Here is a 27,961-nt window from a genome sequence, read left to right on the forward strand (position 1 = left end):
AACAATAGGTATTAAGTCCATTTAAAGATGTAAATATAAGATGTAATATCACTTTTCAGGTGTTTTTGAGGAGGTAACAACATTGTAGAATACTGTCAGCAGATCTTGCATGTTTTTATATTTGGCTTGTGTGGTTAATTTCCTTTCATTTTCCATTAAACATAATCTTCCCGAACCAATTGACCTTCAGAGTGGATGTAAGGGACATAAGCACCTCAGCGTCCAATCACGGCGAGTCTGCAGCCCTAATGCACTCACACACGATTAGAACAGGTGAGTACAATGTGACTTTAGATTAGGATCAGGATGTACGCAAAACTGAAGAGGAAGTGCTCTTTGAATCACAGAGGATGTTTATTGTTGAGGTTTTGAATCGATTTTTATAGAGAATTAAATGTCCCTTTGTCTCTACGGGGTTTTATTCTGCTGACCTTGTACTTTAGACCTTTACAAACAAACATTCTGTTGATGGTAGCTGTAAAAGTGCACTATGTAACTTTTCCGATGGGAGTCTGACACTTTCTTGTCACCATGGAGATGTTCTAGGCCAGAGGTTTTCAACAGGGGGGTCGCGAAATCTTTAGTTGATGCACCGTCCACCAGGGAAGTTACATACTGTATCTTTAAACCGGCATTTTAATACATGAAGATGGTATTGCTTTGTTTGGAATGTTTCACAGTATGGCTTTAAAACTTAAAACGAGACCAAGGTACAGGTCAGACCTGTGGAGAGGCGACTTCACTCACAGTCAGAATGTCTGTTTTTATGGACAGTTTTGAGCTATAAAACCTATAAAATGTAATAAATGTAAGATAGAGGTGTTTAATGTCACAATGTGGAACATTCTAAGCAGAGCAATGACATTTCCATAGAAACAACCAGGTGATGGACCCTCCACCAGAAAAGTTACGCAATGCGCCTTTACGTTACTGTTACTTGTAGGGGTGTAACGATATTGGTGATATCATGATATCATCGTGGTCTCGTCACGGTATTAAACTTTGTGTCTTTAGGCAAAAATAAGAATTTTCAGTCGCTCCTGTGGTGCAGAGCAAAGTAAACTACATGGACCATAATCCTTTGCGATTGTGTCATCGGCCTGTGGGCCTGTCGTGGACACACCAGTGGCTTTTAAGTCTGAGGTCTAAAAGCATTTTGGGTTTGTCGTGACACGAAATGAGAAAGGAGAAAAGGTGACGGACGAAGAACAGTCAGTGTGCAGAGACAAAATACACCGAGCGGTTCAACCTCGGGAAATACTACAACATGAGAAGGACCTTGATAAGACGACATGTTGAAAACTTTCAAGAACGTGTTCAGAAAATCAAGTCAGCACAAAAAACTATACGTGAAGCATTTAGACAGCGCTGCCTCAGAACAGCTCAAGAAATAATGAAATACATTGTAGAATATAAAGCGAGTGATTTGTACCCAGTTTCCACAGTGGACGTGTTGGGTTTAAAAAGGTCAGTGGCTAAACTGGAGCTGAAATATAAAATACCATCACATTAAAGTTTTTTTTTTAATTTTCCCACGAGGAGGACTTAAATATACATTGAGTAATAAAGTGTTTAACACAGCTTTGCGCACATTTGTTTACATTTTACAGAAACGAAACTTAAAGCCACATGGCTAATTTACATAACGTCTGAAAAAATCAGCTCGCTCCTTGTGCGCTGATGCTGATCATCTTCTGTCAGATTAACTCCGTTAGGCTCGTGACTATGGTCGTCGTAATGCTCCGACAATCCATCATGTGCTGCGGCTTCATAGTTAACCAAAGTCGTGCTTAAACATTGTTATACAGTATTTTCCGGGCTATTAGGTGCTCTGGATTATAAAGCGCACTGTCATTAAATATTCAAACTTTTTTCACAAATAAACCTCACTGGACTTTAAAGGAAACACAACAGTGTGATGGGTGAGTGGTTTTGTTTGTTTGTTCGTTCACGGTGACTCTGGGCTTTGTTCAGTTGTGGCGTGTAGGGAGGGTGTGTCTGGGATCGCTGGATTGTCGGCGTGTTCGCAGTGACTCAGTTGTTCAGTCGTGTCTAGAAGTGGCACGTCGCGCTCGCTTTTTCGGTTCGTTCCTCCGTTCCGTTCCTCGTCGGCGTGGAGTGATGAGTGTGTCTGTGGGTGTGTTTCGGTGTGCGGTCGCTGTCTGCTCCGTGTGTGTTTGCGTGTTCTGCGGGTGGTGCGGCTTTGTAGTTTACTGAAGTCATAATGAGACACCTGAGTGGATTCCTGTACAGGGCGATTGTGGGTCGCGCGGTCGTTTTTCGATGTGGTTGGAGGCTTAAGAACGCGTCTAATAGCCCGGAAAATACGGTAGTTGTTGCTTGAATTTTGCACTTCAACTTCAAAGTCTTTTCAAACTGTTCAAAATGTCACTGATGTGAACATGACAATAAATGTTACACCAAATGATGGTCAAAGCATTTTATAATGTCGCTCTTGTTATTAGGTGTATAACATGGTAATATCGTGAGACTCCCCACCGTATCGTGAGATTTCCCACGATATCACAATAAATATCGTACCGTGGGGATATCGTATCATGAGACTTGGATATCGTTACACCCCTAGATACTTCAATAGTACTTTTCCCAGTTTCTTGGACCTCTACTTTGTACTTCTACTTGAGTAATATTATTCTGAAGTAATATTATTGTTACTTAAGTACTTCGCTCACTTAAGTAAACCCCGGCGAGCGCGTACAAACTCACCCTGAGCCCGAAGTAGAGCAGAAAAAACACGTTGAAGGCCATGTCGATCTGGAGAGTGAAGTCTTGGTAGAAGATGTGGCACGACTCAATGGGGCTAAAACACAGAAAGAAAGAAAAAAAAACACAAACATGAACATACAATTTGATGAAAACATTTAAAATACTCAAAATAATACTCTAAAGGATGCATTCTCCTCTTCCTGTAAATGCAAATATAACTTACAAAATAAAAAGTCAAAAGTGCAGGATTAGTTTATGTGTTAAAAACATGCAAAAAGTCAGAATCAGGCAATTTTCCAGTCTCAGTTAACCCTTAAAATCTGCTTAAAATCATTTTACAAGTACACATTAATGTATTTAAATAAGTTGGATAATTAGGGTCTGTGCTATTTTCTTATTAAAATAAAGTGTAGTATTTAGGAATTAATGGCGACATACATTTTGGGTTTGACGTTTATTTGAAAGCAACTTAAAAATGTGAATGATTTCCAAAATATTTAATTGTATTACTGTGCACCTGAGACCACAGAAAAAGTATAATATAATTTAAAAGTGCACTGCGTAACTTTTCTGCTAAAGATATAGAGCTGCTTCTTTAATCCATGTATCAACCGTTCATTTGTTTTATATAATAAAATAAAACCAAAAATAAGAAAATGAAAATATATATATATATATTTTCTTCATTATTTGTCTCCAAAACCAAAATGAAAAAACAGATGATTCATTTTTTCAGTTTTCGATTTTGTGTTTAAATGAAAAATGGAAAAAAAACTGATAACATCCCTTTTCCCTTTTCTGTGACTTAAACCTCGTTGCCGGACTGAACCAGGATCTGGATCAGAGCAGGACCAGACTGGGACTGAGACCGGGACCAGACCAGGACCAGGTCCAGACGAGGACTGAGACCGGGATTGAGACCGGGACTGAGACCAGGTCCATATCAGGCTCAGATGGGGACTGAGACGGGGACTGAGACGGGGACTGAGACGGGGACTGAGACCGGGACTGAGACCGGGACTGAGACTGGGATTGAGATCGGGACTGAGACCGGGATTGAGATCAGGACCAAACCGGGACTGAGACCGGGATTGAGATCGGGACTGAGACCGGGATTGAGATCAGGACCAAACCAGGACTGAGACCGGGACTGAGACTGGGACTAAAACAGGGACTGAGACCAGTTTAATTCTGATTTAGTCCTGGTTTAGATCTGGTTTAGTCCTGGTTCAGTTCTGGTTTAGACCTGCTTTAGTCCTGGTTCAGTCCTGGTTTAGTCCTGGTTCAGTCCTGGTTCAGTCCTGGTTCAGTCCTGGTCTCAGTTCTAGTCTGGTCCCAGCCTCAGTCCCAGTCTCAGTCCCGGTCCCAGTCTGGTCCCGTTCTGGTCCTGGTCTCAGTTCTGGTCTGGTCTTGGTCTCAATCCTGATCATCCGATAGTCTACACAGGCGCACCTCAAGGCCCGTCCTAACACTCAGTCCTGGTTTTAGTCCTGGTTTAGTCCTGGTTCAGTCCTGGTTCAGTCCTGGTTCGGTCCTGGTTCAGTCCTGGTTCAGTCCTGGTTCAGTCCTGGTTCGGTCCTGGTTCGGTCCTGGTTCAGTCCTGGTTCAGTCCTGGTTCGGTCCTGGTTCAGTCCTGGTTCAGTCCTGGTTTAGTCCTGGTTCAGTCCTGGTTCAGTCCTGGTTCAGTCCTGGTTTAGTCCTGGTTCGGTCCTGGTTTCAGTCCTGGTTCAGTCCTGGTTCGGTCCTGGTTCGGTCCTGGTTCAGTCCTGGTTCAGTCCTGGTTCGGTCCTGGTTCAGTCCTGGTTCAGTCCTGGTTTAGTCCTGGTTCAGTCCTGGTTCAGTCCTGGTTCAGTCCTGGTTCATTCCGGCATCACACTTTAAGTCACAGAAAAGAGAAACGAACATTATCCATTTTTCCATTTTTCATTTAAACACAAAATCGAAAACTGAAAAAACTAATCATTTTCTGTTTTTCCATTTTGGTTTTGGAGACAAATAATAAAGAAAATTGTTGTTTTTTCATTTTCTTATTTTTGGTTTTATTTTGAATAATGAATGAACGAATGATACACGGATTTTGTTTCCATGGAGATATTACTGCTTTGCCTGGAATGTGTCACAGTGTGGCACCACCTGACCAAGTTACAGCTCAGATCTGTGGAAATGTGACTGTAATCTCTTTCTCTACAGTAAGAATTTATGTTTTTCAATGTATTTTTGTGCAATAAGAAGTGCTAAATTGATAAATGTTTAATGCCATGCTGTGGAACATTTATAGAGTAAGAAAGCTTTCAGAAATATTCATGTGCAGTTGGAAATCTGTGTATATTTGTCTGTAGTTGAGCATAAAATAAATATTTGTAAACTCTCGAGTCCAGTCGTGTTGTGTGTATTTTATTCGCCAGAATATGAATTGAAAAGTCACGATGTCAAGAATTAAAATCACGAAATGAAAGTTTACAAAACACTGATCAAGATGCCAGACATTTGAGCCGCATACAGACTGAACCAGGACTAAACCAGGACTAAACCAGGACTGAACTAGGTCTAAACCAGGACTAAACCAGGACTGAACTAGGTCTAAACCAGGACTAAACCAGGACTGAACTAGGACTAAAACAGGACTAAACCAGGACTGAACTAGGACTGAACTAGGTCTAAACCAGGACTGAACTAGGACTGAACTAGGTCTAAACCAGTAATAAACCAGGACTAAACCAGGACTGAACTAGGACTGAACTAGGACTGAACTAGGTCTAAACCAGGACTAAACCAGGACAGAACTAGGTCTAAACCAGGACTAAACCAGGACTGAACTAGGTCTAAACCAGGACTAAACCAGGACTGAACTAGGTCTAAACCAGTAATAAACCAGGACTAAACCAGGACTAAACCAGGACTGAACTAGGTCTAAACCAGGACTAAACCAGGACTGAACTAGGACTGAACTAGGACTAAACCAGGACTAAACTCAGGACTGAACTAGGACTAAAACAGGACTAAACCAGGACTAAACCAGGACTAAACCAGGACTGAACCAGGACTGAACTAGGACTAAACCAGTAATAAACCAGGTCTAAACCAGGACAGATCCCAGGACTGAATTAGGATTAAAACAGGACTGAACCAGAACTAAACCAGGACTGAACTAAGACTAAAACAGGACTTATCCCAGGACAGAATCAGGAGGACTAAACTAGGACTAAACCAGGACTAAAACAGGACTGTACAAGGAGGACTGAAAAAGGACTAAACCAGGACTAAACCAGGACTTAAAACCAATACACACAACACATTTTACGTACGACTGGACTCATTCGAGAGTTTACGAATATTTATTTTATGCTCAACTACAGAAAATATGCACAAAGATATTTCTGAAAACTTTCTTACTCCATCAAAATCTCAGAAAAGGCTTTATTTAACATTTCCACGGACAGAAGCAGGTAGTGTCGCCTCCAAACAAAAAAAGTTACGCGGTGAAGATTTGATTTAATTATTAGTTTATTTATTTATTTCTTTTTTCTTGTGTTGAGTTGGAGCAGAGTTTTAAGGGTTAAGTCCATGCAGCGTTCAGACTCTCTGGGGGTTTGTGGTTTTCAGGCCCGAGCAGAGCAGAGAGAAAGTCTCACCATCACAAAAAGGCCCAAAACCTGCACCAGGATCCACACTGAGACACAAGGACAGTTCAGTCTGTTAGTGCGTTAGTCTGTTAGTGAGAGGAGGAAGAGGAGGAGAGAAAGAGAAGACTGAGGGGAGAGGAGGAGGAAAGAGAAAGGAATAGAGGACGAGGAGGAGTGAGAAGAGAAGGAGAGGGAGGAGAGGGAGAAGAGAGAGGAGGAGGAGAGTGGGAATGAGGCTGAGGTGGAGAGGAGAAGGAGAGGAGAGAGTTGATGAGGAGAAGGAGGAGAGGAAGAGGAGAGGAGTGAGATTGAGAGGAAGAGGAGTGAGAGGAGGAAGAGAGAGGAGGAGGAGGAGAAGAGTGAGAGGAGGAGGAAAGAGAGGAGGAAGAGAGAAGAAGAAGAGAGGAGAGGAGAAGAAGAAGGAGGTGAGAAGAAGGTGGAGAGGAGGAATAGAGGATGAGCAGAGGGAGAGGAGGAGAGGCAAGAGGAGGAGAAAAGAGAGAGGGAGAAGAGAGAGAGGAGGAGGAGAGGAGAAGGGAGAGGAGAGAGTTGATGAGGAGGAGGAGAGGAAGAGGAGTAAGACTGAGGTGGAGAAGAGGGAGAGTAGGAGGAGAGGAGAAGGGAGAGGGGATGAGGGAAGGAGGAGAGGAAGAGGAGAGGAGTGAGATTGAGAGGAAGAGGAGTGAGAGGAGGAAAGGTGAGAGGAGGAGGAGGAGAAGAGTGAGAGGAGGAGGAAAGAGAGGAGGAAGAGAGAGAAGAAGAGGAGGAGAGGAGAAGAAGAAGAGGGAGGAGGTGAGAAGAAGGTGGAGAGGAGGAACAGAGGATGAGCAGAGAGAGAGGAGGAGGATAAGAGGGAGAGTAAGAGGAGAGGAGAAGGGAGAGGGGATGAGGAGAAGGAGGAGAGGAAGAGGAGTGAGAAGAGGAAAGATGAGAGGAGGAGGAGGAGAGGGAGAGGAGGAGGAATGAGGGGAGGAGGAGAGAAGGGGGAGAAGAGAAAGAGAGGAGGAGGAGAGAAGAAGAGGAAGAGAGGAGAAGAAGAAGAGGGGAGGTTGTGAGAAGAAGGTGGAGAGGAGGAATAGAGGATGAGCAGAGGGAGAGGAGGAGAGGCAAGAGGAGAAGGAGAAAAGAGAGAGGGAGAAGAGAGAGAGGAGGAGGAGAGGGGGAGTAAGACTGAGGTGGAGAAGAGGGAGAGTAGGAGGAGAGGAGAAGGGAGAGGGGATGAAGAGAGTGAGATTGAGAGGAAGAGGAGTGAGAGGAGGAGAGGAGAAGAAGGGTGAGAGAATGAGGAGAAGAGGGAGAGGAGAAGGAAAGAAAGGAGGAGAGGAGAAAGACTGAGAAGAGGAGAGAAGAGGAGGAGACGAGGGAGGGGAGGAGGAGGAGGAGAGGAGGAGAGAAGATGGGGAGACGAAGGAGAGGAGGAGAAGGAGAGAAGAGGAGGAGGAGAAGGAGAGGGAGAGAAGGTGAGGAAGAGAAAAGAGGAGAGGAGAAAAAACAAGAAAAAGAAGAAGAGAGGGAGGAGGTGAGAAGAATGTGACAAGGAGTAGGAGGAGAGAGAAGGAATGAGACTGAGAGGAAGAGGAGCGAGAGGAGGAGGAGGAGGAGAAGGAGAAGGAGGGGAGAGAAGAACAGAAGGAGAAGAGGAGACAAGGGAGAGGAGAAGGAGGAGGAGAGAAGAGGAGACAAAGGAGAAGAGAGAGGAGGAGGAGAGGAAGACAGGATTAGGAGAGGGAGGGGAGACGAAGAAGTCAGGTTTTTAACACGGTGCATCAGTTCATTTAAGGCCCATGGTTTTCAGACCTGGACCCCCACAGTGATGTTTAATCTGACGCCTCTGGGACACACACACCGACATGTTTGAGTACTGATACTTTGCCGTGACCTCACAATGGGGGAGTTCTGCACGTATGCGTATGGCAGATTGTTCAGAAGTTACCATGGCCACACAGAGCACACATTATTTCAAGTTTGTGCCAAGAGAGAAACAATAATCAAAATAAACAAACTACATATACATCGTAAACAAAAGAAAAGCACGTTTCTCGAAAAGGAGTGGAAAGAAAAAAAACATATATTAAAGGTTGTATGGAGGATTTTTTTTAGTTTCAAACTGTCAGTCAAATATTAAAATACCATTACAGAGACGCAGCAGCTTTGTAATTATGATGACCAAAAAAAAAAAAAGAACGAAAATCTATCAACTGTGGACGTGTTGAGGCCAGATAAACATCAGCCAATAGAAAACGAGGCTCCCTCATTTTCTATTGGCTGTTGGGTTGTCAATCAAACTCCCTAGTATAACTGACTCGTCGGAGCGCGGGGATTATGTGGTTTACGCAGCGGTTCTTAGAGGCTTTTTCGAACTGTCGCTTCCTCGCATTTCGCACAAAGTTTGTTGCGACGGCGGACGAGAATCCACGCAAAAGAAAGTCCGTTTTTGAGGTCGCTGAAAGAAGAAGAGAAGAGGAAAAGGAGCAAAGCCAAATTGAGGTGATTCGTGGAGATCTCGTCCAGCGATGGCGCGACCGAAGCAGAGGAAGGGACTAAAAACTGACGCGTCGGTCGCTGAATTACTTCTAGACAGGAAACTTCAACAGTAATTCTGAATGCGCACAAGGACTGTCGCTGTATTTCTCTTCCCTTAAAAAAATCCTCTATACAACCTTTAACCCACGACTATTCATGACATAGTTTAAAAAATTCTGTGGTTTCATATGTACATTGTAGGGATATAATAATATTCAAATCTCTCGATACGGTATTTTCACAATATACATCCCACCATACGATATTTATTTGTTTTAATATTTCGTAGACATTGACAAAATTGTGAAAATGCAACTTTTTCCTTTTAGAATGCCTTGACAAGACTTTAGTTCTGTCATAAAACAAAGAATTAAGATTTAAACATGCTTAAAAATGATGATTCTTCTTTTAATTTGTATTGCTTTTCATGTAGTCTGCACTGTAATGGAGCAAAGGATCATGGGATATGTAGTTCACTCAGTTTTTTTTTTTTTTTTTTTTTTTTGTTTTAGCTATTGCTGCACCAAAATAATAAATTTAAGCAAAGAGACTTGTAATTTGATATATTGTGATGGTCCACAATATTATTGAGACTTACAATATCACGATATTTTAGTTATTGTTACATCCCTAGTACATTGATCACGAAACTAATATTTACATACAGCAAAACAGATGACATACTATGCATACTTAATATAATTTTAACCCAATTTATTTTTATTGTATTGTACTCTGTTAAGTTGTATAGTTATCTTATTTGTGTTGTCTTGTTTAGGAGTTTAATTTTCAACAAAAAGGTGAAAGTGACTGAAAAACTGTTGGCTAAAGCTAATGCTAACGCGAATGCTAATGCTAACATTATTTGAGACTTTCTGGGACTTGTTTAAAAGCACAAATCAGCTCATTTGTTGCACTTCCAGATAAATCAGCTCTTTATAGTCAAATTGGGTTAAAATAAATGTCAGATTAAAGTCTAACTTGAGTAAAAGAGCTTCAGACAGAGCAGTGGCTAAAGTTAGCAGTTAGCATCACACCTCCAAGGAAAGTTGGTGCAAAATATCAATACTGGGAAACTAAAAATTAGCATTTAACTACACCAAAGTTTTGTAATCTTTATGTATATTGTTATCTGTTATCTGTTGTATGTTTAGAATATTTAGTTTATAATAATTTGTATGTATATATGTAATGAATTTGGAAAAACAACAACAACAACAACAAAACTCCTCAAAATCAAACCCATACCAAAAAAATAAAGAAAACAATGGGGATTTTAATATGCTAAGAGCAGCTCAATCACCCATAGGAGCAGAAAAGCATATGTCTCAGGTGACTGTTCACACCTTAGGGCTGTTCTGTGGACTAATAATAGATGCTCTTCGCTGTAAACAACTAGGGTGTGTTAGTTTCAGTTTGCTTCTCCTTCGCACAGATTAAAAGGCAGTGGAGCAGAACCCTGTCAGAACTGAAGAAGCTCCTTATGTGTTAGTGAATCAGTTCATATTTCAGTCTTAAATCTCAAATGTTAACGCACCTGGATTAGTTTACAGTGTGAACTCGGGACAGAATCCTACTTTTTAAACATGGATTATAAAAACTGTCAGAAAAATCACAATTATTATTATCTTTTATTTTTATTTTTTTCCAAAATTTTGCAGCCCTACACATTAAGAATAATCAAGATGGTTTTAGCAGTTGTGTGAAGTCAAAGTGTAGTTAGAAGTGTACAGACTATAGAGCTGTAGTCAACAAAATATACTCTCGTCAACTAAATGGTTAAAGGGACAGTAAAGCAGAGAAGTGTGACGTCCTACATTAAAGCTCCTACATTACAGAAAATTGTCTCTTGTGAGATTTTAGTCATATTATAAAGTTGTTACTTCATTAGTGATGCACTGATACTTCCTTAATTAATTCGTACTTGTTAAACATTTGTCGATACCACGCACCGATACCACTACACGACACATTATGCAGTATCCCGGTATCAGTATCCCGAATAAGTCAGTATCTCGGTTATAAGAACCCGGGATAAATAAAGTGACTGTACATGAGTGAAATGACTGTTAAATAAAGAGCTGGGCTGCACACGTACGACATGCACATGTATGATCTTTGAAAAGTTATACATGAACCATATCCAACAGAACAGACTCACCATCAGTAGCACATCCTCTGTCACAGAAAAAAGCATATAATCGACTGTCTTTTAGTCTAACAGAAGCTGACCGCAGCAGTGCAGAAGGAGCGAGCTGTTTTTTTCAGAGCTTATAGTTTATGCAAATGAGACAGTGTAAAATGTAAACACACAAAGCACAAAGCTGCATTACACATATTATAATATAATCCGTGTATCATTCGTTCATTCGTTTTTCAATATAAAACCAAAAATAAGAAAACGAAAAAACAACAGTTTTCTTCGTTATTTGTCTCCAAAACCAAAATGAAAAAACGGATAACGATTCGTTTTTTCAGTTTTCGATTTTGTGTTTAAATGAAGAATGGAAAAAACGGATAACGGCCGTTTCCCGTTTACGTGACTTCCGTGACTGCGATGCCAGACTTTTGCACCGCATACGGACTGAACCGGGACTGATCCAGATCCGAGACCAGACCAAGACCAGAGCGGGACTGAGACCGGGACCAGACCGGGACCAGACCGGGACCAGAGCGGTACTGAGACTCAGTCCCGCTCTGGTCCCGCTCTGGTCTCGTATATAACGAAGAAAACTTGTTTTTTCGTTTTCTTATTTTTGGTTTTATATTGAAAAACGAATGAACGAATGATACACGGATTTAATATCATGGTTGTTTGTATTTTTTTGCTTTATGCTTTACTAAATATAGAATTTTTGCGCTTGCACATTTGTAAGATCTTGTCAATAAACCAGGATACTGCATTTGATCACGTACACAGGGATATGAGTATCCTGGTTTCTCAGCGCATATGTAAACAGAATATCTGGAATACTGCCATAACTGTGATAAGGCTAATCGGTTATTTGCCATATCCTGGTTATGGCATACTGATGTGCATGTATACGCACTCAGTGTATGTTCATGGGGGTAGGGGTTAAAGTATCGATAGCAGTACTCAGTATCAGCAAGTACATAAATGATTATTCTCATACTTGTATCGGTTTTCAAAAAAGTGGTATCGGTGAATCCCTATACCTCTTCAAAAACATACCTGGAGTTGAGTTTTATTTCATTCACACATGTTTGAGTAATGCTTTATTATTAGTCTGTTCACATTTCCAAAGCTCAAAATGCTCTGTTCCACCTTGTGATGTCATGAAGTGGTAGTTTTCAAGGTTAACATCTACCTTTTACCTTTAGTTCAGTAGAGATTGGGCGATTCCAGGGCTGAAATCATCCAAATGATTCTAGTGAAGGTGTATGAAGTCTGAAAACACAGTGGAGCACTTCCTGTATTACCACATGACATCACAATATGGGACAAGGTTTTCTGTTTCAGGGAGATGTATTTTAACTTGTATAAGAATGTAAGTCTTATATTGCATTCAGTGTCTAGGTGCATGGATCAAAAATATATATTATTTTGAGTCTTTATGTATGAGATGTATTCGCTCTTCAGACTAAATGTTCTGGTCTCCTGAAAAGACGCTGCATTTGTCCAGATTTTTAGAAGAACTCAGCCTAAATATGCAGGATTTGTGTGTAAAACGTGTGAATGAAACAAATAACTACTCCAGGTACATTTGTGATGAGGAAACATTATAACATAGGTCAGAAAATAGCGTAATATAAACCTTGTAAGTCAAATGGTTTATAAAATCCTCTATTAGATATTAAACATTGCATTGAGTCCTAATAGGAGAAGCCATGTTTGTACTGTCAGGTGAGGTGAGCTGTCCTCTGCTCTGGGACGGTCCAGTCGTTCTAAAGGATTAAACAAATTACTTTTGTTCAAATACTGAGTGACATGGGCCTGGGGGAGCGCAGAGGGGAAGTCCAGGAATAATCCAGCGACAACGGCATTATCCACGCTATGACCTCTATAACAGAAATCACCTGCAATATTACAAAGCGAGATTCTGAGGTGGGACATGGACTGATCAGAAATTAGTGTGGATATTAATATTTTCTAGTGGAGAGTACTGTAGTTAAAGCAATTAAGAATTTAAAAAATGACATGGGCGGAGATTCTGTGCCGGCGAAATGCAAAAGTGAGGACAGGGGCCCGACGACCGTAGTTTTGCGAGGTTCGAAGGGGCAATTGTTGTCAAGGCAGCCACCCTAACTATAAAGCGCTGCAGGAAAGGATTTCCTTCGTGAATATTAAAGAGTCGAGACTTCCATTAGCTGCACATGTAGAGGCAGAATGTAAACACACACAAATTCACTCATGCACAGCCCTGCACTGAACCGAACGTCCCGTACTGAAACGGTTCGGCACAAATACATGTACTATTTCATCCCTAAAGATTATATATAGTGGTGTAACAATAACCAAAATATTGTGATATCGTATCATCAAAAGTCTCTCAATAATATCGTGGGCCATCACAATATATCAAATCACAAGTTTATTTGCTTAAATTCATTGTTATGGTGCAGCAATAGCTAAACAAAAAGAGGGAACTACATAGACCATGATCCTTTGCTCCGTTTTGGTGCAAACTACATAAAATAGCAGTTCTAAGCACTTTTAAATCTTTGTTCTTTGAATTAAGTCTTGTCGAGGCTTTTTAAGAGGAAAAAGTAGCATATCCACAGGTTTGTTAGCCTCCACAAAATATTACAATAAATACCGCACCGTGAGATGTATTCCATGACAATGTCTTACCATGAGATTTGGATATCTTTACACCTCTTTTAATTCTCAATTTTGTTTTTTAAATCATCCTGAGACTCTGGTCAGAGGGCGAAGGCTGCTTGACTACAGAGTTTGAATATTTAATTGCACTGGATGCAAATCACTAGCCTGATTCATCAGGCGGTTTTACTTCATTTCACTTCATACAAACCTTCTGACCTCGCAGCATTAGGATTTGTTCGCACGACTGTAGGCAGGTACTTTTTATCATTTAACCAATCACTGCTATTCAGTCGTGAGGTATGTAATGCACCACTAACGGGGCTAACTGGTATATTAAGCTTTTCCCAAATCCTGTAGGAAGAAGTGCAATAACGTCTTTCCCCTTGCTCAAATTCACCAAACATTCTCTTTATTCCGGCTTTAAATCCTCGATCTCGGGAATCGTTGACAACACTGAATGTATGGCTAGATGCGAACCATCTAGTGTATTCTGATTCCTGACCTAGTAGCTGGAGAGAAATGAAATTGAGCGGAGGCCCTAGGTGACACCAGCCTGGCTAGCTGGAGCTGATTTTTTTTTTCTTGTCATTTCACAAACTAGAAATTAAAATTTTAAGTAAAAATTAGAGAACAAAGTAAGAACAGAGCAGTAGGTGTGTAGCAACGGAGGTAAAAACAGGAAGATCAGAGCAATGACGGCTTAAATACAGGAGAATAAAGATGATTTTAAAAGCCCAAATCACTCTAAATACAACTTGTATGAGTATATGAGAAAGAATAAAACAATTATAATGGTTAAAATGGTATTAAAATTTTATTAAAATGGTGAAAAGTTCTAAAAAGTTGAATCTGCATAACAGAACATAGACGACACAGTGGAGATGCATTCATAGAAGTTTATTTAAAGTAGATTTTGCATAATAAAGTCACATTTTTAACCACAAAAGGTTAAATGAAGAACTCGACACCTATTACCTGTTAAGTCATTATCTAAGCCCCGCCTCCACGCACCTTTCTAGTATTTGTGTATCGAGTTTCCAGGTGTAGTGTTACCTGTTCCCTGTACCACCTGTGTCCTTCCGAACACACGCTGAACCGTGACACCTGATGACCTGCGACCTTTGGCCTTCCTGTTTAATTTAACCTCTTCACACTTTACAGAGACCACAGGTAATTACTCAGAGCGCTCACACCCAACCCACAGACCCGGAGCGCTTGACCCAGTTTTAAATGAACAAAGCTTTTCTATTATTCAACTATTTTCAACGGCTGTCAGGAGAACAAGTACAGGTGGATGTGCAAAGTGAGAAAAATTAATAAATTATGTTTGGAAAGGCCTGGAAAATGACATTTTCAATTTCCCTGACTTTTCTAGGATTTCCATGACTGTGGGAACCGTGCATGGAACATTCCAGTCAAAGCATCTCCATGGAGACAAGTACGAGACAGACCCTCCACCTGCAAGGCACCTTTAATACACACATGTTTTTCACAAAATATTGATATTTTTCTTTCATAACTATTAGAGAAAATCCATTTCTGTGCTTTACTGTCATCTCCTGTTGAACTAATCGAGACCAAGACCAGTTCAAGACCACAGGGTTCAGAGACCAGGACAAAACCAAGACCTCTGAGGGTCAAGACTAAGATAAGACCGAGACTTTTAAAGGTCGAGATTGAGACAAGATCATGACCACAGCCCATTGAGACCAAATCAGCTTTGTCATTTCCTGTATTTTATTTTATTTTTTGTATTTTACAGAAATTTTGGCACAAATGCTTTTATACATCTATCTCCATTCAATCTGATAAAGCTTAAAATAGGCCAAACAAACTGTGCTGCACTGAAACACTCTGTGTCCCTTTTTTGGACCCTGACCCACAGTTTGAAAACCACTTTTTTAATCCCACTTTCGCTGCCACTTTACAGAAAACAAATTCAAAGTGAATCAAGTGGGTTTTTTTTCCAAGTTCATAACATTTACAGTTACATTCTCTTACTGGTTCTGCAGTGATGTTTAGCCTCTGCCAATTTATGCTGTAATGACATATGATCGTACTTGTCGAGTATCAGACCTCGAGTCCAAGACAAGACCGAGACCAAGCATCACCAAGACCGAAACAAGACCAAGACAAGACCAAGACAAGACCGAGTCCAAGCGCCATCAAGACTGAGACAAGACGGAGTCCAAGACAAGACAAGACAAGACCAAGCAACAAGACAAGACCAAGACAAGACAAGACAAGACAAGACCAAGCATCAAGACCAAGACAAGACAAGACAAGACAAGACAAGACCAAGACAAGACAAGACCAAGTCCAAGCGCCATCAAGACAAGACAAGACAAGACGAGACAAGACCAAGTCAAGCATCAAGACCAAGACAAAAGACAAGATCGAGACAAGACCAAGTCCAAGCATCATCAAGTCCAAGACAAGATCAAGACAAAACAGAGTCCAAGTGCCATCAAGACCGAGACAAGACCAAGTCCAAGCATCATCAAGACCTGGGCAAGACCGAGTCATAGCACCATGAAGACTGAGACAAGACCGAGTCCAAATGCACTCGAGTCCAAGTCGAGACCAAGACCGTAAAGAAGCGGTCTCGAAGCCAGTCTCAAGACCAAGACCGGTCTCGAGTATTACAACACTGCTTCCAGCTCAGTCATTGTAATCTTGGCCTACATTATCAGACGTATAATACTCCCTACAACGGACGCATAGCCAAACTGGACTGTATAAGACAGTACTGGACAACACTATCACAACTCTCCAGCCACTACAATTTATTCTACAACAATAACATCACATAAAAACTTGCTAAAAAGTCATAATTCTGGGCAGTGACTCAGTGGTTCTGAAATGGAAAGTAGGTTGTGACCCGTCTCTTGGCCTGGTGTTGCTGCTGCTCGTCTCCATGGAGATAGATAAGCGCCATTAATACCACACTGTGAAACATTTTTGGCAAATCAATAACGAGCATCTGACGCCACTAGGGCAAGTTGCAGGTCAGATCTGAGGACAGGAGTGCGCATTTTTCAAGCATATTTTAAGAGCAATAAAAACACCTGTGAGTGAAATCTCCATGGAGACAAGCAGGTGGCACAAAGTCCTTGAGAAAAGTTACACAGTGCAGCTTTAACATCCACGCTGGAGCTGTTCTGGAGCTTGCTGAACTGCTGTGTCATACCGAGACGCTCTGATTGTGTTACGTTATTATTGCGCCGTACTCGTAGCCATGAAACAAAATGACAAACCCAGACGTGTCAGTGCTTTATTCTAGCGCTGAGGGGCAGAGAGGACGCAGCCAAAACAATAATAACATTTGGCGCTCAGACTGAATTAGCTAAAGAGGCGAACTGCCCACACAGCCGTCCCTGCCTCCTTTAAACCCGGAGATGGAGATGCATTTGGACACTTTCTCAATAAACCTCCAACGATAACTCAATCCATCCTTTTAAAGTCAGAAAATATTGCCAATTTTAGATTTTTGTTTACTAATAATGTTTAATATAAAAATATGAGGTCAAACGGGTTAGTTTTACGTCAACAAATGCAAAAGAAAATTCTGCAATGTGTCACAATATATGCCACAAGTAATTCAGATTCGAACCTGTTATCTTGTGGTTGGAGGGTAAACACTGCACCGCTTTTGTCCCACTCTGAATACGGTTTTATTGCTCAAACGCACCTTGAAAAACACGCATTCTTACTCTGAGTGTGGTCATTTCTCCATAGATCTGGCTTGTATATTAGCTTGGTGGAGTCACTTGCTTGGGCTCGGATTTTTTTACAAGGTCGTTCAAATTTACAATTAAATGTGACTTGTATGTGATCTCCAGTGTGAACTTTAAACGCCCCAAAAGTGTCTCGCATGAGCATTGGAAGACACGACGACGTCACACACAGTGATCTTTCTCAGTGTTTATGGAAGTTGCCTAAACTCTGGGCTTGTCTCCCAAAATACGGTCCAGTTCTTCGTAAAATTGACAAGTTACACGTCCACGGCCGCTTCGTTTGTTTGAGTCTTTATCCTCCTTGTATTTGGCTCTTTATTTTTCGTTGATATTGGAGCCAGGGCCGTCCGCCTGTAGCCGCGCTCAGACATTTCTTTGGCAATCATTTTAAAAAACGCCTGGTTCAGGTAAGACTCCTCCAGTTTGTCCTGAATACAGCGATCCCTACAAATATTAATAAACTCGCTGACTTCACTTTCCCTCCATTGATGAGACTCTGAGCCTGACGCGTTGGTGGGATGAATGTGACCTGACCGTTCAGACTGAAGTCACATGTCAAAAGATCAGATATGTATTGGTTTCAGGAGCACATATCCAAGTGTCCTGGGTCGCATTTGAAAAAATCAGATCTGTGTCGTTCAGACTGTCATTAAAAGATCAGATACAGGAGCGTAGGGGCGAAAAAATCTGATTTGGGTCACTTCAGGCTGCAGTCTGAATGTAGCCTATATCTAATACCATATTGTAGTACATAGCAATGCAATAACATACAGAAGCCGAGAGGGGTCGCAACAAACGCAAAAGCCGCAACAAATACAAATGCAACAACACAACAAAAAGCCACAACAAACCGAAAAAGCCACAACGGAAATGACCGCGGGACTCTATTTTAATGCAAACGCCGCAACAAATGCAAGCGCCACAACACAAACGCAAATGCCGCAACACATTAAAAAGCCACAACACATCAAAAAGCCACAATGGAAGTGACTGCGGGACTCTATTTTCCGACGGACCGATCAAGCAGCAAGTGAAGAAGAAGAACTACAACGTGAAACGAATAATGATAAAACAATAAATTACTTTTACTTACGTTTCCAACTTCTCCGTTCCTTTACTTTTCACGTTGTAGTTCTTCTTCTTCACTTGCCGCTCGATCGGTCCATCGGAAAATAGAGACCTTCCGTTGTGGCTTTTTGATGTGTTGTGGCTTTTTGTTGTGTTGTGGCTTTTTAATGTGTGTGTGTGTTGTGCTTTTTTGTTGTGCTTTTTAATTGTGTTGTGGCTTTTTAATGTGTTGTGGCTTTTTGTTGTGTTGTGGCTTTTTTAATGTGTTGTGGCCTTTTTGATGTGTTGTGGCTTTTTTGTGTTGTGGCTTTTTAATGTGTTGTGGCTTTTTAATGTTTGTTGTGGCTTTTTAATGTGTTGTTGGCTTTTTAATGTGTTGTTGTGGCTTTTTAATGTGTTGTGGCTTTTTGATGTGTTGTGGCTTTTTGTTGTGGCTTTTTAATGTGTTGTGGCTTTTTGTTGTGTTGTGGCTTTTTGATGTGTTGTGGCTTTTTAATGTGTTGCGGCATTTGCGTTTGTGTTGTGGCGTTTGTATTTGTTGCGGCGTTTGCATTAAAATAGAGTCCCGCGGTCATTTCCGTTGTGGCTTTTTTTGGTTCGTTGTGGCTTTTTGTCGTGTCGTCGCATTTGTATTTGTTGCGGCGTTTGCGTTTGTCGTGACCCCCCTCGGCTTCCGTAATAACATCTCCACGGAAACGAGCAACGAGCGGACCCTCCACCAGAAAAGTTACACTGTGCACGTTTACAAAAGGACAAACGGATAATAAAAGACTATTCAAACATCTGTGAATAAAACAAAACACAACTCCAGGTCTGTTTTTGAGGCGGTAACAACATTATAACACGACTTAAAGCTCAAAAGAGTAAATTTTGCGTGATAAATTTCACCATAGAATAAATTTTATCCTGTCTCCTGCTCGGTTTTAAACTATCAGGATTGAATATTAAAATGTGATGTGAACACAAACATATAAAGTCCAACAGATGGTGACGTTCCCATTTATTTTAAGTCACAGCGAAACATCAACAATAGAAATGAATAACACGTACGAGTATACTGCAGACGGGATTATAGCTCCAGAGTCTGTGGACAGTAAATCAATCCAGCTCAGACCGTCCCGCAGTAAGGAGAGGGGAAATGGGAGCTTTTATTGTTTTTACTGATTCTCCTTTTTGGAAAATAAGATCGAGTTAGACAAAAACATGCTCTTACGAATCGATTTAAAGTATCAGATGTTTCAGAGGAGGGGTTTTTACGTGCTGTCATTCAGAGACGTTAAAATATCCTCACTAATATTGTTCTGTAGCAACATATTGTACATCAAATTATTATTGATACTTTGCAGTAATATCACACTGGGGGTGTTCTATACGTGTGCCTCTTCTGACGGAAAGTTCATCAGTTACCATGGTGACACAATAGACCTTTTTCACAATAGCTGGAAGTGCCGCGATGTAGGGTAAACGTCACGTACGTTAATGCTTTTCTACGGCAAAATATCTGTGGAAATGTGTCGTGTATTTTCCACCAGCTTCACAAATCTGCTCCATAAACAAATCTTCAACCAACAAAGTCGACGAAGGAAATATTCTGTCCATGAAGAATTTATCCACAACTATCAAGGTAAGAAAGAAGAAAACGTAAAGGTGAATGATGACGACGCATTAGTGAACTACTGAGTAAAACTAACTAATTATGGTAATAAATAAAACATAAGTAATAAGTAAAAATAACAATAACAATATTGGAGTGCTGCACTGGATCAACAACTTACACATACAAGTGCTCATTTAACCGGAGGGCTTACATTCCTTTTTCTACTCCGTAAGTAATTAATAATTCATTAATAAGTAAATTGTTAACTCAGACTGATTCTACAATTAAAAATTTTAAAATTGTTTTCATGATGTAGATATTTAGCCAGGTTGGTACCACCTAGTGCCTCCACTCAGTTTCATTTCTCTCCAGTGACTAGGTCAGGAATCAGAATACACTAGACGGTTCGCAAAAACCCCGGAAGTGCGAGTTCAGGCACCAGCCAATCAGCGAAGAGCCGTATATTCAGTTCAACGATTCCCAAGATCGAGGATTTAAAGCCGGAATAAAGAGAATGTTTGGTGAATTTTATCAAGGAGAAAGACGTTATTGCTCTTCTTCCTACGGGATTTGGGAAAAGTTGAATATACCAGTTATTCCCGTTAGTGGAGCATTACATATGTCACCAACAAATAGAAGTGATTGGTTAAATGATAAAAAGTACCCGCCTACTGTCGAGCGAACAAATCCTAACACTGCGAGGTCAGACGGTTTCCACGAAGTGAAAGATGTTTACAGATTAAATGTCTCGCATTTAAACTGCACAAATCTCTCTGTCTATGCTAATTGCGAGTATCTACATCATGAAATTAATTTTTTATTTTAATTCTAGAGTCAGTCTGAGTTCACAAGTTACTTGTGTTTTATTCATGACCATAACATTAGTTTTGTTCAGTAGTTACTAGTTACTATGCGTTGTTGTTGTTCGCCTTTAAGTTTTCATCTTTTTTACCATGATAGTTGTGTGTCTTCATAAATAGAATATTTCCTCTGTCGACCTTGTTGGTTGAAGATTTGTTGATCGGGGCAGATTTATGAAGCTGGTGGTAAATACGCGAGACATTTACACCGATATTTTGCCATAAAAATCTATTAACCGGGAGTTACGTTTACCCTACATTGTGAAACTTCAAGCTGTTGCGAAAAAGGTCTATTAGCAAACACTGACATTTTTTTAAGATCATCTGAAAACTAAAGAAAAAATACAAAATTGATTTAGCTTTCACGGTCCTATTTAGGTATTTTTCAACAAATCCAGACTGTCAAAACCTGATTGTCAGATCGTAGATTGTAAAGGTACAGTAGCTCACCGGAGAAACCCCAATGTAGAAACCAACACAGAGGCTGTAAATTAATGAAATCTGAACTGCTAAACTAATGCAAGAATCCCATGTATATCGAAGGACTAAGTTACACTGTTCGCCATTAGCAGCGAACTGAAACCACTGCAATTTCCACATTTTTGCGACACATTTTTCAGTTGTACAAAGCCGTGTCTCTTTACACTGTTGCTTGTTAGCGTGTTGTTATCTTGATAGCTTTTCCTGCGCGTTAGCTTTGGCCCCGTAACTTTATAGGGGATCAGAGCTGGAGTAAAGCACATTCTTCCTCTTCCTCCCGATGATTGACGGGGATTGTTTGTACGGGAAACACCTCTTCCGCTGGTTTAGGGTTCAGTACCAGACGAGACGACAGTGGTATTAAATAAGGTCATGAAGTTTAGATTTATTTTCAAATCAAAGAAAATAAATTGATAGATATAAACATATTTTAAAAATGAGCTATTGTTTTGGCCTAATTTAACTCTTAAAGGGGCCACGTGACGCTATCTTCTGATCTATTATAATGTTGTTTCCTCATCACAAACAAACCTGGAGTTGTGTTTTGTTTCATTCACACAAGTTTAACACACAAACCCTGCAAAATTAAGTTCTTCTCTCAAACTGGAAACACTGTTCCAAAATAGCGAAAACATTCGGGGCCGTAACCCCCAAACTGGAAGAGTGACTACAACAGATACCGGGAAAAACAACGGAAATCTCAGTCTAGAAAAGTGCTGGGAACAGCAAAGATACTGCACAGAACTCTCAGGCTCCCAGGCCTTTGGTAAAGGACCTGAGCTGAATGAGGGTGAGAGACCAACCACCGTGGAGGGCGAGAAACACATTTCATTTTATATATATATATATATATATATATATATATATCACTGTTTGATTGTTTTCAATTATGTGTGTTTTAATTGCTGTTTGAATTATTATTATTATTATTATTATTATTATTATTATTATTATTATTATACTAGGCAATGGTTACACCCTTATCATCAGAAAGCCCACTAGTCAGAAAATCATTACCTCTTCTATTGGTTTGTCAGCAACATTTCTCTTGAACAATTGAATATATATTTGATGAAAGCAACAGGGAATAATCCCTGGATATCAGGGAAGAATTAATAAACTTTTGGATGTTTACCAATTAAAAATGGCTGCAACATCAAAATTTTTAGAGATATGGACAGGAAAACATATAATCATGCATAACAGCATTAGCTAAGGCCAACATTACTTAATTTGTTGGTTTACAAACCCACCAATGCTGTATTAAAAGAAAAAGATTTAAAACTAGAAAAGCACTCAGAGAGCGCAGACCTCCGCCAAGGACTCCCCCCATTTTTTATATAAATTGCGATAAAATCAGTCTTCTGGATCAGATCCGGATCAGCCTTTGGAATATGAAAGAGGATCCCATTGTCCATCCCTGAGTCAAATTTCATGGGGTTTGGTCAATAATTAACCGAGATATTGAGAAACAAAATTTTTGGCCCCATTTACCACAATGTGAACTAAAATTTCAAAGTGATCCAGAATCCAGGATTTCTTCCGGATCACCCCCAAAATGAAATCAGTTCTTCCTTTTCACATTTCCAACAAATCCTGAAAATTTCATCAAAATCGGTCCATAACTTTTTGAGTTATGTTGCTAACAGACAAACAAACAAACAGACAAACGCCGGCAAAAACAAAAATTGAAATGAAGGTTGTAGAGCTCGAATTACTGAACATTTTGCAAGTTGTTGCCTCAAAATCAGACAATTATTAACCCCGTTACACTTAAGACAGACATTTCCACCCAAATCATTATTTCCTCAAACATTTTTGCTGTATTTTAAAGGTTTAATATATTTATTACTTTTAACACTACCTGAACATGGATTTTCTGACTAGAGGCTCGTCTGATGATAAGGCTGACCCCCTGGGCAATGTGGGTTAAATGTCTTGCCTAAGGACACAACAACAGTTTTTTGTGACTGGCGCCCCCCTGTGGCACCTGATTTTCCCAGTGGCCTCCCATCCAAATACTAACCAGGCTGGGCTCTGCTGAGTTTCTGAAATGTAGCGGGATCAGGACAATAAGCTCTGTGTTTTAAACTCCACACACCTTCACTAGAATCATTTGGATCATTTCAACTGTGGAACGGCCAAACTTTACTGAACTAAAAGTAAAGAAACTGTAGCTGTTAATCATATATTTACTCTCCCTTCTCCATATTCCCTCAAAGAAAACTGAAACTGCAAGTCTCTGTTCTTCTACCCAACAAATATGAATCCTTTTTGCATGATTTTACACTAATTAAAACATGAAAAAAACGCGATCTTAATTTACATAGAAATTAATTGCTTGAAGCTAATTTAACGAAGTAATTATTCCCATTTCATATCAGCTACGCACATACACTTAGATTAAAGAACCTGCGCGATAACGGCAACTCACTTTCTTGTATTTCCACGTTTTTACGAGGATTTTTACAGCTGCCGACGCGTTTTGCATACTCATAAACGCGATAAGAAGGGAATGGGAAGTTTCTTTACTGTGCTGACATAGAAGAAGAAGAAGAAATAATACAATTTGTCAAAGCGAGTGAGTTATGGAGCGCAGGATCAGCATCGAGGGAGCCAATATATCAAAGGAAAATACTTACTCAGAGGAATCGATGAAGTAAATGACCAGCGCTCCGATGCTGAGGAGGAAAACCAGGACGACCTGAGGAAAGAAAAGAGAAAAATGTGAGAAAATGTGAAAAATGGACGAACAGATGAATCATAAAAACAGGGCGTTTCAAAGACGGATGCTCCGAGTGTGAAGAAAGAGTTTGACCCATTTGGCGTCAGACACGAGACAATCTGTTTTTATTTTAACATTTAAGTCCAAACGGTCCCATTTTTACTGCACGTTCACAAAATCTCTCTTGATAAAGTTATAATAAAATATATATATATACTACTATAACTACTACTATTACTACTAGTACTACTAATAATAATATCTCTACTATTACCATTATTACTGCTGCTGCTTCTACTACTACTACTACTACTACTACTACTACTACTACTACTGCTACTGCTACTACTATTACTACTACTACTACGACTACTACTATCACCAGTACTACCATAAGTACTGCTGCTGCTGCTACTACTACTACTAGTACTACTACTACAACTACTACCACTACTACTGCTACTGCTACTATTACTGCTACTGCTACTACTACTAAACTACTACTACTACTACTACTACTACTACTACTACTACTACTACTACTGCTGCTGCTACTGCTGCTGCTGCTGCTGCTGCTGCTGCTACTACTACTACTACTACTACTACTACTACTACTACTACTACTACTACTACTACTACTACTACTGCTGCTACTACTACTACTACTACTACTACTACTACTACTACTACTACTACTACTACTACTACTACTACTACTACTGCTACTACTACTTACTACTGCTACTGCTACTACTACTACTTACTACTACTACTACTACTGCTACTACTGCTACTACTGCTACTACTACTACTACTGCTACTACTACTACTACTACTACTACTACTACTACTACTACATGTACTACTACTACTACTACTACTACTACTACTACTACTACTGCTACTACTACTACTACTACTACTACTACTACTACTGCTACTACTACTACTACTACTACTGCTACTACTACTACTACTACTACTACTACTACTACTACTACTACTACTACTGCTACTACTGCTACTACTACTACTACTACTACTACTACTACTACTACTACTACTACTACTACTACTACTACTACTACTACTACTACTACTACTACTACTACTACTACTACTACTACTACTACTACTGCTACTGCTACTACTGCTACTGCTACTACTACTACTACTACTACTACTACTACTACTACTACTACTACTACTACTGCTGCTACTGCTACTACTACTACTACTGCTACTACTACTACTTCTCTTGTTACTACGACTATTACCACCAGTACTATGGCCATTGCCACTACTACTACTATTACCAGTACTACTACTACTACTACAACTACAGCTGCGATTACTACTACTACTACTTTAAATCCAATAAAAACTTAAAAATAAAAACACTAACACAGTATAACTTTATAACTGATGGTCTGAACTTAAATATTTCTGAACCAGAATCATCAAAATCTCCTCGAAATACCAAAAATATCCTCCCCTAATTTGTTCATATTTCACCTTCTATTTTCACCTGTCAGAGCGCACCTGACAGTAAACCACCTCGGAGCCTCTCGAAGTGACAGGTGCCCACAGCTATTTGTCAAAGAAACAAAGATTACATGAAAAATACAGGAAAAGGCGGAAAAGGAGGACGCCCCGGGACAGTGTTCGCTGGAAATCTGGGACACGGGTTTTTAAGGATTTATTTGGGCCAAAAGTGTGACAGGATTTTGGAGAAATTCAGGTTAATAAATGAAACAACAGCTGGAATACAGGCAAGGATTCTCCCTAACAGGACTAAACCAGGACTAAACCAGGACTGAACCAGGACTAAACCAGGACTAAACAGGACTACAGGAAACCAGGATAAACCAGGACTGAACCAGGACTAAACCAACTAAACCAGGACTAAACCAGGACTAAAAGGACTGAACCAGGACTCAGGACTAAAAGGACTAAACCAGGACTAAACCAGGACTAAACCAGGACTGAACCAGGACTAAACCAGGACTAACCAGGACTAACCAGGACTAACCAGGACTAAACCAGGACTAAACCAGGACTAAACCAGGACTGAACCAGGACTAAACCAGGACTGAACCAGGACTAAACCAGGACTAACCAGGACTAAACCAGACTAAACCAGGACTAACCAGGACTAAACCAGGACTGAACCAGGACTAACCAGGACTGAACCAGGACTGACAGGACTAAACCAGGACTAACCAGGACTAAACCAGGACTGAACCAGGACTAGGACTAACCAGGACTGAACCAGGACTAAACCAGGACTAAACCAGGACTAAACCAGGACTGAACCAGGACTAGAGCAGGACTGAACCAGGACTGAACCAGGACTAGAGCAGGACTAAACCAGGACTGAACCAGGACTAGAGCAGGACTAAACCAGGACTAAACCAGGACTAAACCAGGACTGAACCAGGACTAGAGCAGGACTGAACCAGGACTGAACCAGGACTAGAGCAGGACTAAACCAGGACTGAACCAGGACTAGAGCAGGACTAAACCAGGACTAGACTAAGACTAAATCCAGACTGAACCAGGACTAGAATGGGATGAAAACAGGACTAGAACAGGACTAAACTAGGACTAAAACAGGTGACACCTCAGGACAAGACCAAGGCTAGATCTGGACTAAACCAGGACTGAACCAGAACTAGAACAGGATTGAACCAGGACTAAATAAGAGCTAGATCAGACCAAAACCAGGACTGAACCAGGACTGAACCAGGACTGCACCAGGACTGAACCAAGACTAGAACAGGACTGAACCTGGACAAGACCAGACCAGGACTAAACCAGGACTGAACCAAGACTGAACCAGGACTAGAACAGGATTGAACCAGGATGAAAACAGGTGACACACCAGGACTAAACTAGACTAAACTAATACTAGACCAGAACTAAACCAGGACTAGATCAGGACTAAACCAGGACTGAACCAGGACTAAACCAGGACTTAACCAGGACTAAACCAGGACAGAACCAGGACTTAACCAGGACTAAACCAGGACTAAACCAGGACTGAACCAGGACTGAACCAGGACTGAACCAGGACTAAACCAAGACTAAACCAGGCCTGAACCAGGACTTAACCAGGACAGAACCAGGACAGAACCAGGACAGAACCAGGACTAAACCCTTCCCGTGTGAAGCAGCCTCTCTCCTCATTAGTCGGTTAGTGAATACGTGACCCTTGTGATGAGTCTGGAAAAGGCCAGATCTGAACCAGAGCGTCCCGCATGTATAATAGATCCTGCTGCCGTCTCTCCGTGATGAGAAATCCCTTTGTGAACGCTCCCACTAAAGTCAGGACTAAAGCAGGACTAAAGCAGCCCCATGCATTTTTAAGCAGCTGCACAGTTCAAAGCCTCTCTCTCTTTACAGCAGTGTGAGCCGCGGGACAAAAGAACAGAGACGACAACACCAATCTGTGCAGGTGGAAACTGGAAATCACATGTAGCGTAATTATAAAACGAAAGTTCAAACCTGATTTCAATACAAAGAACAGACTTGATACTCAGTTCTGTTTCCACCATGATAAGAAAAAACTCTCTTAGTCTAAAGTTTCATTTTCAAATAGTTAAAGTTGTGTTTTGTTTCATTCACACATGTTTGAGTAATCCTTTCTTATTCTTCTATCTACATCTCCAAAGATGAAAATGCTCTGTTCCTACTTGTGATGTCATGGGGTGGTAGTTTTCAAGTTAACAGCGACATTTTATCTTTAGTTTAGTAGAGATTGGCAATTCCAAGGCTAATGACAGACAGCTTCATGACAAGGTGGACTTCCTGCATTCTATTGTTTTCTGTTTGA

General features: G+C 40.6%; 1 protein-coding gene across 1 annotated transcript in view; it reads right to left on the minus strand.

Moving 5' to 3' along the window:
- The window catches only part of LOC110163239 (calcium-activated potassium channel subunit alpha-1-like), a 248,254-nt gene that overhangs the window by 124,271 nt on the left and 96,022 nt on the right, over positions 1–27,961 (minus strand). The window contains exons 3-4 of the mRNA XM_055150045.1: positions 24,044–24,105; positions 2,728–2,821 (exon numbers count right to left, since the gene is read on the minus strand). Of these exons, the coding sequence (XP_055006020.1) occupies positions 2,728–2,821; positions 24,044–24,105 (156 nt within the window). The remainder of the gene's footprint in view (positions 1–2,727; positions 2,822–24,043; positions 24,106–27,961) is intronic.

The sequence above is a fragment of the Boleophthalmus pectinirostris genome, unplaced genomic scaffold, assembly GCF_026225935.1.
Source record: "Boleophthalmus pectinirostris isolate CB_2022bp ecotype Guang Dong unplaced genomic scaffold, ASM2622593v1 HiC_scaffold_14, whole genome shotgun sequence".
Taxonomy (NCBI): Eukaryota; Metazoa; Chordata; class Actinopteri; order Gobiiformes; family Gobiidae; genus Boleophthalmus; species Boleophthalmus pectinirostris.